This window comes from Anomaloglossus baeobatrachus, chromosome 6 (genome assembly GCF_048569485.1).
Source record: "Anomaloglossus baeobatrachus isolate aAnoBae1 chromosome 6, aAnoBae1.hap1, whole genome shotgun sequence".
In the NCBI taxonomy this organism is placed as follows: domain Eukaryota; kingdom Metazoa; phylum Chordata; class Amphibia; order Anura; family Aromobatidae; genus Anomaloglossus; species Anomaloglossus baeobatrachus.
Genome location: NC_134358.1, coordinates 415,217,986 through 415,232,762, shown reverse-complemented (window position 1 = coordinate 415,232,762; position 14,777 = coordinate 415,217,986). Strand labels below are relative to the sequence as shown.

The 14,777-nt window shown below is 45.4% G+C and overlaps 1 protein-coding gene across 1 annotated transcript in view; it reads left to right on the top strand.

Annotated features, from left to right (window-relative positions):
• Window positions 1-14,777, top strand: part of LOC142243948 (epidermal growth factor receptor-like) — a 191,565-nt gene that overhangs the window by 155,434 nt on the left and 21,354 nt on the right. Inside the window, exons 12-13 of the mRNA XM_075316140.1 lie at window positions 269-342; window positions 2,915-3,005. Of these exons, the coding sequence (XP_075172255.1) occupies window positions 269-342; window positions 2,915-3,005 (165 nt within the window). The remainder of the gene's footprint in view (window positions 1-268; window positions 343-2,914; window positions 3,006-14,777) is intronic.

Here is a 14,777-nt window from a genome sequence, read left to right as displayed (position 1 = left end):
AAATTAATTGCTCACCCCTGGCTTAGTGACTAGACCATAAAGTACTACAGCACTGGCTGCTGTTTTGCTGCACCAAATAGGGGGTCCAAATTTGTGATCCCTTATTATCACATGCATATTTTTTATGTCACAAGCCACATGACTTGCTGCTCTTTTTGTCTTATTTTAGTTATTATTATTAATAATAATAATAATAATAATAATAAATAAATATCTGATTTTTAATAATATACAGACAATAACTAAAAACCTTTTACATTTATTTTAGTGACAATTACACCAAGACTCCTGTAATAGACCAAGCAAAACTGAATATCTTAAAAAGTATTCGAGAAATAACAGGTTAGTTACCGAACAAGAAGGTCAGTTTGAAATATATTACATGTACGTAATGTATCTAATGTACTTCTTAGGATGGTGCTTGTAAGTCTTTAGCTAAATTGGAGTTGTATTCGCAAAGACGTTATCACAGTATTGAAGTGATTCTGCCATGGAATGATATAGGAGCAGAGAGCCCCAGCGATGTGTCACTTACTGGGCTGCTTGGTGCAGTTTTGATAGAATCCTTATTTTTTCTGTTGAAGATGTAGCTGTGCTCAAATGGCTCAGCTGTATAACCCCGCCCACACCCCTGACTGGCAGCTTCCTGTGTACACTGTTTATTGTGAGTAAACTGCTAATTAGTGATGGGGCGAGGTTACACAGATTAGCTGGTCTGGCATGCATGTGAGACCTAGTCCTGTAGTGATATTCTCCTGCTGATAAAACACTGACTGTATTGAAACTACAGCAAACTGCTGAGCAAGTTACATGTTCTTCGAAATCAGCTTCTCAATATTTATATTATGCTGCTCTCAGATTAAGCAACAAAAGCCACCTTACAGGTTCCTTTTAAGAGTATATTTACTTTAAAAATAATTATACAAACTTTGCTTTTCCACATAAGTATATATATTTTCAATATCTTAATTGTAAGTATTTTAGGGCATCAAAGGGAATCTGACAGCAGCATCAGCCCTCCACTGTCTATATGGACATGTGAATGCGGGGGCACATAGAACTGTGCATCTGCGATCGCTGCCGAGGATTGGCCCTCACAGCCAGGGATAGTGCCTGTGCCATCCCTGGCTGTTTAACCACTTAGATGTTGTGATCGATACTGATTATGGCACTTAAGGGAGTGGGGGAGGGATTGTGCTCCCACTTCCCCACCGATCAGGACACTCACGATGTAACCGCGAAGGCCCGATTATTATCATGGTGACCCGAGGTCGTAATGACGACCTCCGGGTCACCTTACTATGGAAACCCTGTGTGATCATGCCTGCAGCATGATCACTCAGGCTTTCTCAGTGCAGCTCTGACATCTGAGATGTTCTCCAATGATCAAGTATTGGAGAACATTTTAGCTGTGATCAAAGTCCTGTGGGGAAATGTCTCATAAATAAACTAAGTGAAAAGGTAAAAAAAAGTAAAAAAAAAAAGTAAAAAAATATGCATTCAGAACTGCTCATGGTTCTGGGTGCATATTGGACCTGACAGGTTCGATTTCAGATCCACACTGTATTTCAATTCACATGTACATATCTTTCCGCAAAATATGGATGACATTTGTTCAAAGCGCATATGTGACGCCCTGGTAGTCACAGGGTTCTGCACAATCTTTCTCTCCCTGTGCAGGGCTCAACCCCCATGGTTCTGGGAACCCAATCTGCAGTACTGCCTCCACCAGCATTCACAAATCCTAGATACACCTAGCACCACACCTTCCAGGGACACCAGTGGGCTGCTTAAGCAGGAATAGGGCCGCCCACCTAGGGGTCAGGTTGGAGGTGGGAGGTGTCAAGTCAGTCGAGTGGTAGCCCTCAAGCTGTGAGGAGCTCAGAGGAAGCTGGGAGTTGTAGCTCCCAGGGGAGAAGCAGACTAGGTCGCAGACGGTGGTCTGGACCTAGAGGAGTCGGACCCTCGGTCGCACTGGATTAAGGCTAGGTGCCTGGGACCTGTCTTGGAGGACGGTCAGCAGCCTGAGCCTAATTATCGGTCCAGGCCCGAAGGCACGACGGGGTACACGGACCCTAGGTTGGGGAGAAGCTTTAGGTGACCCGGCAATTAACCAGCGGAGGACAGGCCTCTATGGACTGTTCCCTCGAAGCTCAGAGATCGGGGGCAGTAGCGCAATGATCGGGGATAGGGCTTTTCAAACAAGCGGCCCACTGAAATCCCAAGCGTGAGCTCCCGAGAGCAAGCTCTTCTACTTAGCCACAGTGGGGAGCGGGGCCCAGTAAACTCCAAGTTTATGGGCCACAAAGGACACTCTAAAAATATTGTGCCAGGAGGCAGGTCACGGACCACCAGGCAGTGTTGCAGGGGACGGGACGTGGACGAGCTCCCCCAAGAGGGCAGCGGCACCCAGAGGTTTGGTTTACCACGTTGTCAGCGTCTGCTTTCTTGCTGAGTGAGTACCTGATTAACTCCTGCTACCAGCGAGCCTGCGCTCCCCCCTGCACGGCACCCCACCATCCAGAACCCCAGGGCCTTTTCCTACCCGTGGAGGGTAACGTTATCTATCTGCCCCACTCCATCACCCCGGGTACTCCCAAAGGCAGTGGTGGTGCTCCCTATCACCGCACACCACGGGTGGCATCACAAACTACATATATCTCCCCTGTAAATACCCTCTTCTTCATTTGGGTGTGACCCTAAGCCCCCAGGTCCGGAGACCCTCGAACCACGAGTACTGATGTCCGGATCCGAGCGGTTCAACCGCTGCTGGGGTGTTACACATACACTCTCCTGCTACTATATTTCACTGCCTGCAGATCCAAAAGAAAACTCACAGCATGTTTGATGAATGTGACCCAAAACAGTCTATCATGGCTTTATAGACAGATAATGCACAATATTTGTGTTCCAGGTCATTTAGTGGTTACGTGGTTACCAGAAATGTACAATGATCTGAGTATTTTTGAAAATCTTGAAGTTATCAGAGGCAGACCAAAATTCAAGTAAGTCATTCTTCCATTTGTAAGATATGTACAATCTAAAGGTATTTACATTACTATGTGTGATATTTATGTCATATACCATATTATATACACAAAAAGAAGCCTATACAACCATGTACTGTTATTTTCCAATTTCAGTACATCTAAAGTGAAATTCAAATGAGTGAAAAGCAATATTAATATATCCACAGTATAGGTGATAAATGTATGGTCTTTGGTGGGGTGACTTTTAGGATCCCTCTTTTTAGGACGTTTACAGGGGCAGAAAAGAGTTGCCAAGGAAGCGGGCAGTTTAGCTGGCATGGCCCCCTCCAGCCCTGATGATGCATCACATAATATGTCATGATAGATCATGACGTAGGTCATGTGACTAATACACAGGTGCTCTGGAGCATGTCTGCAGATGCAAAATGACCACACTATGCATAACAGAGCCGAGATGGGGAAATTAATTTTCCCGAGGGTTTGAATGAGATAATGTGACTGTTGTGGTGGACCGAACCAATAGGCTGAGATTAATTCTGCTCAAAATTAATATTAACATATTATTTATAATTATTTTATATTGATTGTATTGTGGCGCCCCTGAGGCTCAGTGGCTACAGGGTATTTTATCTGACTTAAAGTACAATACTTGGACTCGGGTGATGAAGGGGTTATCCACTGGTGTTTGTTTTCTCACTACACAAAGCATCTAGCTATGAATCACCACTAAATGCCCCGTCACACTAAGCAACATCGCTAGCAACATCGCTGCTAACGAACAACTTTTGTGACGTTGCTAGCGATGTTGCTGTGTGTGACATCCAGCAACAACCTGGCCCCTGCTGTGAGGTTATTGGTTGTTGCTGAATGTCCTGGGCCATTTTTTAGTTGTTGCTGTCCTGCTGTGAAGCACACATCGCTGTGTGTGACAGCGAGACAGCAACAACTAAATGTGCAGGCAGCAGGAGCCGGCTTCTGCGGAGACTGGTAACCAATGTAAACATCGGGTAACCAAGAAGCCCTGTCCTTGGTTACCCGATATTTACCTTAGTTACCAGCCTCCGCCGCTCTCACTGTCAGTTCCGGCTCCTGCTCTGTGCACATGTAGCTGCAGGACACATCGGGTTAATTAACCCGATGTGTGCTGTAGCTAGGAGAGCAAGGAGCCAGCGCTAAGCATTGTGCGCTGCTCCCTGCTCTGTGCACATTTAGCTGCAGCACACATCGGGTAATTAACCCGATGTGTGCTGTAACTAGGAGAGCAGGGAGCCAGCGCTCAGTGTGCGCTGCTCCCTGCTCTCTGCACGTGTAGCTGCGTGCGCTGGTAACCAAGGTAAATATCGGGTTGGTTACCCGATATTTACCTTAGTTACCAAGCGCAGCATCTTCCACGCGGCGCTGGGGGCTGGTCACTGGTTGCTGGTGAGCTCACCAGCAACTCGTGTAGCGACGCTCCAGCGATCCCTGCCAGGTCAGGTTGCTGGTGGGATCGCTGGAGTGTCGCAGTGTGACATCTCACCAGCAACCTCCTAGCAACATACCAGCGATCCCTATCGTTGTTGGGATCGCTGGTAAGTTGCTTAGTGTGACTGGACCTTTACACAGAAAGCTAGACAGTCTGGGGAATTCCAGGTTACCTGGGCAACAGCCACTAAGAGTCATCCCAAGGGTGGGGGCACTGAGTGAGGGAGTGAATGAAACACACAACCAGTTTCTAGTCAGAAAAGTCTGAGACTCTGAACAAATGGTCGCAGGAGACAGTGCTGCTTGAGAGCTTCTCCTGCTAGAACCAGCCAGACTGGAAGAGGGCGGGAGACAGCCAGTGGAGATAGTGAGACAGAGGAGAGAACATGGTAGCTGGAGGTCGAGCCTATCCATTCCCACAGTGCCAGCACTGACAGGGTACAGAAGCCCTAAGGCAGATTATACTCTATGTTGTCTGCCAAAATCTGCAGAGGAAAGGGATTTCAAATCCCATCGTTCACCATCCATTTGCCCAGAGCACAATGACACATATGATGATATGGGTTGGGATTGCAGCTAGGGCCCACGACGAGCATCCACGCCACCTGCATATGGGACGGGACACTTAGCAGAGACACTGGGGTCCCCAAGCCATTTCAAGCCATGGTTATCAACAACCAAGCGCAAGGAAAGGAGGTCTCACACTGCACAGACACCGGTGTTTGCTTCTGATTTACCCGGGACCGGCTGTTGCCCATCGCGGCGGATTCCGGCACTTCTGGAACATCTTAAGAACTGTGAGTAAAAAGAACTTTGAGCCGCAGCCCTCCTGTGTCGTCTATGTCTTTGCCGTCACCCCGCTCGTCGGCGCTCCTGTGGACTACTGCCCTCGTTATCCACCCGCACCGCCTGCAGGGAGAGACACCATCCCGGCTGCCATTACACCTGACCCGGTGAGGAATTCTGCAGCAGCGGCTACTCCCTGGCCGCGTACCACAGGTGGCATCCATCTTACTACTATCCCCATCATCCTCCTTCCTGTACGTCTCGGTGTCACGAAACCGGGCCAGGGGAGCCCATGACGACGCAGAGGATCTGCACCCCCGGTCCGGCGACATGAAAACCCCTCGACCCCAGAGTGTTACAGTATCACTTAATATTGAGCAGAATTAGGTATGCTGACACCCCCTATATACAGGGTAGGCCTTCACATAACCCCTGTATACAATTTGAGCCTCCATATATACCCTTTATAGAGTATGAGCACCCCTAGAGCTCCCTATATACAGTATGAGCCTTGCACAGCCGCCTATATACAGAATGAGCCCCCACATTGTAGTAAACAAAAATGTGGTAAAAATATAACAAGACAGACAATTAAAACAAAAAAAGCATAGTGTTGAAAATACCACATAAACAACACACCATTACTTAGAGTGTCTGGTAAAAGAACGATGAAGCTAACGGGGTGCACAGGCCCCCTAAATAGCGAAACACGTGTTGGTGGGTTGGGGGGAACTCTTCTTCCTGGGATCTGGCTGTCTGGACTCTTACTATTGACATCTGCACGATTGCACTTTACTGGTGGGTACTTATATCTAATAGTGGCTATTATGCCCTGTGAGCCAGGCTATTTATGCATGTAACACTTTAAAAACATTTGCCATGCAGGCATCCTGATATGGAAATATATGCACTGACACTTTAATATAGCATTTTGCCTGCAGCTTTTACATCTTTTACTCCACTGGTATTTATTATCTTCATGTACCCATCTTTTTCTATTAGAATAATGCATTATACGTGCCGGCACCCAGCTCCCATGTCTGCATGTTTTTAATCACTCGTTTTATGTATATCCACTTGAACCCCCTTTGTTCCAATTTTTGACAATAAAATATTTGCACTATTTATTCCTCTTTTCTCCTGTTTATTATATGTTTGTATGGAATTTGTGCTTGCGGCATGTGACCCACGGGTGGTACTTTGACCGCAGTTATGATTAGTACGGTATCATGGAGTTTTTCTAACTTAATACTTTGTAAAGCACTTTGCACTTTCTTGTTGTTATAATCGCATAATAAATTTTGAAGCATTAACTCCTTGTCCTCCGGATATTTAATGTTTGTTTGGAGGTGCCTCCTTCAGAGATGGATTTTACCTCTGATTAATTTGAAATGGATAGAATTTTTCTAGTTGTTTACTGTATCAGGCAGCACTGATTGCTAGAGTACTGCTTTGTAATTATTTGCAAAAGCCACTAGCAACATATTAATGTGGCTGATCTGGACGCCACAAGGCAGGCTGTAAACCCCTAAATATTGTGGAAACAGGGCAGGATTCCCTACCTAATCCACAATCTCTCCCTCCCTGCTGTGACTTTGTTCAGTGCTATCAGCTCTTAAAAGAGCTATTGTATTCTGGTTTCTGTACAGTACTATTGAGGTAGTGACACACGCTGCTTTAAACACTCTCTTTACTCAGAAATCTGTCCCTCCCTACACTACACTGACCTACCATGCAGGTAGCCCTGAAAAAGGCTTTTTGTGTTATTAAGAAGCCTGCACTCTCCCTAGCAGTTGCTCACTCTATCCATATACTTATACAACGCTGGCTCCGATGCAATGTACACAAAATGGCAGCGAAAGGCTTTTGTAGACCCAATGGTGCTGTGTGGCCAGCCAATCACAGTAATGCCACAACCAAGATGGCTCCGGAATTACTGTGATTGGTTAAGAACCCCAGCATGTTTAGTAACTGCAAATCAGGCGCCAAAACGGCTGGGCGGGACATCCAAAAACAACAAGGCAAATACACAATTAATCGCAATATAACGAATAGCTCGAATACCGCACTATCCTGTGAATAGTGAATAGTGACAAATACATTCTCTAAATACTACTCAAAAAAAAGGATATTTGGCTTTCGGGTGGAATTTATGTAAAACATAAAATGTTCATACTACAGTAATATTTTATCATGAAATAAGGGTTTTAAGTAGAAGCATACAGTGGTGATCTCCACATCTCAAACTATTTATCAAAACAAAAGATAACAGTGGGGGGTGTACTCCCAGGGGCATAATGACCGCAGTCAAAGAGGTCGCCATCGTAGTGTTAGGTGCCTGGCGCCTGCTCTGCAGATCAGCAGCTGGATTCTCTCTGTGAGAGAGGAGCTGCACTGTTCTGTGGCAGGCCACGTGGCCGCTATATGGCCCGTGAGTTAGGGGGCCCAATGTCAGCAGTGGTGGCACCGGGTCACCCTCGCCCATCATCGCATACAGCAATGATGAAGCATCGAGCGGCACGCTCCATTCCATGCTTCATCATTCTCCCCCTGTGCCTGCACTCAACGTCACAGTGCAGCCGAATGCAGTGATGTCACCACTATGTGACTACTCTACTAAGACTGCAGAGCGCAGAATGCATGACGTGGGATGCTCTGGCCGGAGCTGCAGGGGAATGAGGAGAGGTGAGTACTTGTTGTTTGTTTTTTTTAATCAGTGAGTATATGGTGGCCAGAGTCCTATGGGGCTGCATTATACATGGAGATCTATAGGGCTGCATTATACATGGAGGCCTATGGGGCTGCATTATACATGGTTGTCTATGGGGCTGCATTATACATGGTGGTCTATGGGGCTGCACTATACATGGAGGTATATGGGGCTGCATTATACATGTAGGTCTATGTGGCTGCATAATATAATGGGAAGGACAACATATACATGGACTATAGAGGTGCATTATACATGGATTATAGGGGCCCATTATACATGGAGGTCTATGAGGCTGCATAAAACAATATGAAGGACACCTTATACATCGACTATAGAGGTGCATTATTCATGGATGTTTGTGGAGCTGCATAATGTAATATGAAAGACACCTTGTACGTGGACTATAGGGGTGCATTATACATGCAGTAGTATGGGGCTGCATAATGCAATATGAAGAACATCTTATACATGACTATAGGGGTGCATTATATATCAAGGTCTATGGGGATGCAATATAATACATATACTATAGGACTATGGAGGCTGCATCATATTATATGGAGGACTTTGGGGGCTACCGTATACACGGACTATAGGGGTGCATTATAAAACAGGTAGGACTATGGGGGTGCATTATAATATATGGAGAACTATGAGGTGAATTATAATGGAGGACTATGGGAGTTGCATTATAATAATAGGAGGGCTATGAGGGCTACTTTATATATGGAGGACTATGGAAAATGCATTATAATGCATGGAGGACTATTGGGGTGCATTCTAATAAATAAAGGGTTATGTAGGACCCTTTATACTATATGGAAGGCTATGTGGAGGCCATTATTGTATTTGGAGAACTACAGTGCCTTGCAAAAGTATTCGGCATCCTAGATTATTTTCAACCTTTTCCCACATTTCAGGCTTCAAACATAAAGATAAAAATTGTAATGTTATGGTGAAGAATCAACAACAAGTGGGACACAATTGTGAAGTTGAACGAAATGTATTGCTCATTTTAAACTTTTTTAAAAAAATAAATAACTGAAAAGTGGGGCGTGCAATATTATTCGTCCCCTTTACTTTCAGTGCAGCAAACTCCCTCCAGGGGCTGACTACTTTTGCAAGGCACTGTATATACGAGGAAGGACAAAGATACAAGCATGGGATGGGAAAATATTGTGCAGAGGGAAAAATACTCTTTCCCTCAGCACTCAGCTTTTCCATGCTCTGCTATACATCTTTTCTCAGCACCCAACTTTCCCATGATCTGATATGGGAAAGCTGGCTGCTGAGGGAAAGATGTATAGCAGAGCATGGGGTAGCTGGGTGCTGATGACAAGATGAATATCAGAACATAGAAAAGCTGGGTGCTGAAAGAATGAGGAATTTCAGATCATAGGAAACCTGGGTGCTGAGGGAAAGAGCCAAGTGTCAGCATCATTATCCTGTACCCCAAGTGTCGGCATCATTATCCCGTACCCTGAGTGTTGGTGTACGTGGAGGGGCAGGCTCAGGTCCAAACTTTGTACTGTGACTCATCACTCTAGTTACACCACTGTGTACTCTCCCCAAAAAAGTAAATGTCTTAATAATTTGTCATCTGGCCTTGAGCATCAATTACATCTTAACAATGATATCTCATGCTGTTCCCTTCTTGATGGGCGGACCTCAGGTCATTGAGGTACTGGAGTACAGAGTTATAAGCCTCTACATGGTGACACAGCTGATCCCAAATATTTTCTATGGGATTCAGGTCTGGAAAAAGTATAGGACACTCCATTTGAGGTACCCCAGTCTCCAGCAGTCATTCCCCAATGATACGAACTGGATGAGCTGGAACACTGTTGTCCATGAAGAATAAATTAGACCTGTGTTGTTCATGTAGAGGCAAAAAGACTGGATTAAGGATGTTATTCAAGTAGTAGGCGCTTGTCACTGTACCATACACAAAGTGTAGGGTAGTTCTGTATTGACTAGACACACCTGCCCACACTAACACCACCACCACTACCACAAAAGGCTCATCTGGTGACAACAGTGGCTGATGCATAGCGATCTCCTTGACGTCCTTCAACATCATTGGCACCATTATTTCTCCTCAGTGTAAATCAAATTTCATCAATTGAACAGAACTGAGGCCCACTGGTCCATTGTCCAGGGTTGATGCTCCCTGGCACATGCATGACAATCACATCAAATGATCTGACATGACACTTGGGTACTTCTCCCCTCCCTTAAATGTGCCTGGAGTTGTGTGGCATTCATTATGCGGTTTGGAAGGGCATTGTTCACAATGAAGCAGTCATCAGTGTGGGATGTGGCCAAAGGATGTCCACTTCTGTGACTCTTCCAGTCTCTCAGTATCTCATTTGCACTTGATGCCTCGCATTGGTGAGGTACTGTTGATAAAATGTTAGGTGTCGTTTTAGTCTCATGTTGTCTCATGGAGGACTCTTTATATATACCAATTCTAATTGAACCCTGCCATTTTGTGGGCGATTCATGGATCAAACAACTGATTTGAATTTTGCCATTAGGCATCCAGAAACTTCACCAGAAACTCATATATCCCCAACTTTTTGTGAGTAGTATATATAAGTATATACAGGTGCATCTTAATAAATTAGAATATCATCAAAAAGTTCATTTATTTCAGTAATTCAATACATAGCAAGATTTAAGGGGTTAATAGTCGCGCGTGGAACGCGAATCCACTTGGGACTAGCAGGCACACATGTCAGCTGTTGAAATCAGCTGATATGTATGCGGATCGCCGAGGACTGCCCACGACATCCCGTGGGGATTAACTTCACACGATCCATGACGTACCCAGTACGGCATGGATCGTAAAGGGGTTAATACAAAAAGGCAAATGCATATATTATATAGAGTCATTACACACAGAGTGATGTATTTTAAGTGTTTATTTCTGTTAATGTTGATGATATGGCTTGCAAGCCAATGAAAACCCACAAGTCATTATCTCAGAAAATTAGATTATACAGTATAAGACCAACTGAAAAAATTATTTTAAACTCAGAAATGTTGGTGCCTACTGAAAAGCATGTACAGTAAATGCACTCAATACTTCATCGGGGCTCCTTATACATGAATTACTGCATCAATGCGGCGTGGCATGAAGGCGATCAGCCTGTGGCACTGTTAAGGCCGCTTTACACGCAACAACATCGCTAACGCGATGTCGTTGGGGTCACGGAATTTGTGACCCACATCCAGCCTCGTTAGCGACGTCGTTGCGTGTGACACGTACGAGCGACCGCTAACGAGCAAAAATACTCACCTTATCGTTGCTCGTTGACACGCTGTCCAGTTCCCAAATATTGTTGCTGCTACAGGTACGATGTTGTTCGTCATTCCTGCGGGAGCACACATCGCTATGTGTGACGCCGCAGGAACGAGGAACCTCACCTTACCTGCGGCCGCTGGCAATGAGGAAGGAAGGAGGTGGGCGGGATGTTACGTCCCGCTCATCTCCGCCCCTCCGCTTCTATTGGGTGGCCGCTTAGTGACGTTGCTGTCACGCCGAACAAACCGCCCCCTTAGAAAAGAGGCGGTTCGCCGGTCACAGCGATGTCGCTAGGCAGGTAAGTAGTGTGACGGGTCCGAGCGATGTTGTGCGCCACGGGCAGCGATTTAACCGTGAAGCACAACCGATGGGGGCGGGTACGCATGCTAGCGATCTCGCTAGTGAGATCGCAGCATGTAAAGCGACCTTTAAGGTGTTATGGAAGCCCAGGTTGCTTTGATAGCAGCCTTCAGCTCGTCTGAATTATGAGGTCTGGTATCTCTCATCTTCCTCTTGACAATATCCCATAGATTCTCTATAGGGTTTAGGTCAGTCAAGTTTGGTGGCCAATCAAGCACAGTGATACTGTGGTTATTAAACCAGGTACTTTTGGCAGTGGGGACAGGTGCCAAGTCCTGCTTGAAAATAAAATTTTCATCTCCAAAAAGCTTGTTGGCAGAGGGAAGCATGACGTGCTCAAAAATTTCCTGGTAGATGGCTGCGCTGACTTTGGCAATGATAAAACACAGTGGACCTACACCAGCAGATGACATGGCTCCACAAACCATCACTGATTGTGGAAACTTCACACACTAGACCTCAACCAGCTTGGATTGTGGCCTGTCCACTCTTCCTCCAGACTCTGAGACCTTGATTTCCAAATGAAATGCAAAATTTACTTTCATCTGAAAACACCTTGGACCACTGAGCAACAGCCCAGTTCTTTTTCTCTTTGGCCCAGGTAAAGGGGGTGTTACACGCAGCGATATCGCTAGCGATATCACTGGTGTAAGCACCCGTCCCCGTCATTTGTGCGTCACGGGCAAATCGCTACCCGTGGCGCAAAAAATCGTTTGGAGCCATCTCACATACTTACCTGCCTAGCGACGTCGCTGTTGCTGTGTTTTTTATTTCTAATAAAGGATTTTTTCGGGTGTGTGTGATTATTTACTGTCACTTACAGATTAATCATGGAAGGTATCTCGGGGAGATGCCTGACATGATTAATCTAGGATTTAGTGGCAGCTATGGGCTGCCAATAACTCCTTATTACCCCGATTTGCCAACACACCAGGGCAAATCGGGAAGAGCCGGGTTCGGTCCCAGAACTGTCGCATCTAATGTATGCAGCAATTCTGGGCGGCTGCTGACTGATATTGTTAGGCTGGGGGACTCCCCATAACGTGGAGCTCCCCATCCTGAGAATACCAGCCTTCAGCCGTATGGCTTTATCTGGCTGGTCTTAAAATTGGGGGGACCGCACACCGTTTTTTTTAATTACTTAATTATTTATTTCACTGCACAGTATAGACACGCCCACCAGCTGCTGTGATTGGGTGCAGTGTGACACCTGTCACTCAGCGTGGGGGGGCGTGTCTCACTGCAACCAATCATAGGCGCTGGTGGGCAGGTAAAGCAGGGAATACGAGATTGTTTAATGAGTGGCCGGCTTTTTCAAAATAGTAAAAGCCGCCGGAGCAGTGTGAATGCCGTGCAGCGCCGCGCCGGAGATCGGTGAAATATGAGAGAGGGCTGCTCAATTCAGTTACTCAGGAGTTTAGCGGTCACCGGTGAGTCCTTCACTGGTGACCGCTAATCAGGACGCGACACAGACAGAGCCGTAGCATGACAATGAAGTCGGGTGAAGTTCACCCGAGTTCATTCTGATCGTGCGGCTCTTTCTGTGTCTGCTGTCATCTGCCATTCAGCTCTGCTACATGGCTGTCTGTGTCTGCTGTTAGCGGCCATGTAGCAGAGCTGAATGGCAGATGACATAGTAAAAATGCATCCCTACACATTACACACGCTTGGCAAGTCAATAAATAAAAAAAAAAAAAAGGGTGACCAATGCATACGTCACAGAACACATGATCTAAAGGATCGCACACAAAATCGATCAATTTAACATAGACTACTAACGCACGTGTGACTGCAAATGAACGACCTACGTGCAATCTCATTAGATCACATATGCGATCTGGGCGTGTCACATCGCAAACGTGATTGCACAACAAATTGCAACGTGTAAAGCTGGCTTAATGTCAAAAAATGTGACATAGTTCTCTAGGTATGAATACTTTTTCAAGGCACTGTAATTCAAATTGTAACCTGTTTTAGTTACTTGATGTACGGGCAGCAGTCCGAAGAAACATTGTTCCCGAGACCTGTGTCTCATCTGACCTGTATCTCATCTGACAGAAGCTGTATCATAACCACACATACTGGAGCTGCTGGAGAAAGGTTGTGATAATAGTAGAAATAAATCTTCTCGGATGACTGATTACAGAGGACTGAGGCTGGAGACAAAAATCCTTTGTGCTCAGTCAGATTTACAGTTAGGTCCAGAAATATTTGGACAGTGACACAATTTTCGCGAGTTGGGCTCTGCATGCCACCACATTGGATTTGAAATGAAATCTCTACAACAAAATTCAAGTGCAGATTGTAACGTTTAATTTGAAGGTTTGAACAAAAATATCTGATAGAAATTGTAGGAATTGTACACATTTCTTTACAAACACTTCACATTTTAGGAGGTCAAAAGTAATTGGACAAATAAACCAAACCCAAACAAAATATTTTTATTTTCAATATTTTGTTGCGAATCCTTTGGAGGCAATCACTGCCTTAAGTCTGGAACCCATGGACATCACCAAACGCTGGGTTTCCTCCTTCTTAATGCTTTGCCAGGCCTTTACAGCCGCAGCCTTCAGGTCTTGCTTGTTTGTGGGTCTTTCTGTCTTAAGTCTGGATTTGAGCAAGTGAAATGCATGCTCAATTGGGTTAAGATCTGGTGATTGACTTGGCCATTGCAGAATGTTCCACTTTTTTGCACTCATGAACTCCTGGGTAGCTTTGGCTGTATGCTTGGGGTCATTGTCCATCTGTACTGTAAAGCCATGCATGCCCATGCCATCACGTTGCCTCTACCATGTTTTACAGAGGATGTGGTGTGCCTTGGATCATGTGCCGTTCCCTTTCTTCTCCAAACTTTTTTCTTCCCATCATTCTGGTACAGGTTGATCTTTGTCTCATCTGTCCATAGAATACTTTTCTAGAACTGAGCTGGCTTCATGAGGTGTTTTTCAGCAAATTTAACTCTGGCCTGTCTATTTTTGGAATTGATGAATGGTTTGCATCTAGATGTGAACCCTTTGTATTTACTTTCATGGAGTCTTCTCTTTACTGTTGACTTAGAGACAGATACACCTACTTCACTGAGAGTGTTCTGGACTTCAGTTGAAGTTGTGAACGGGTTCTTCTTCACCAAAGAAAGTATGCGGCGATCATCCACCAC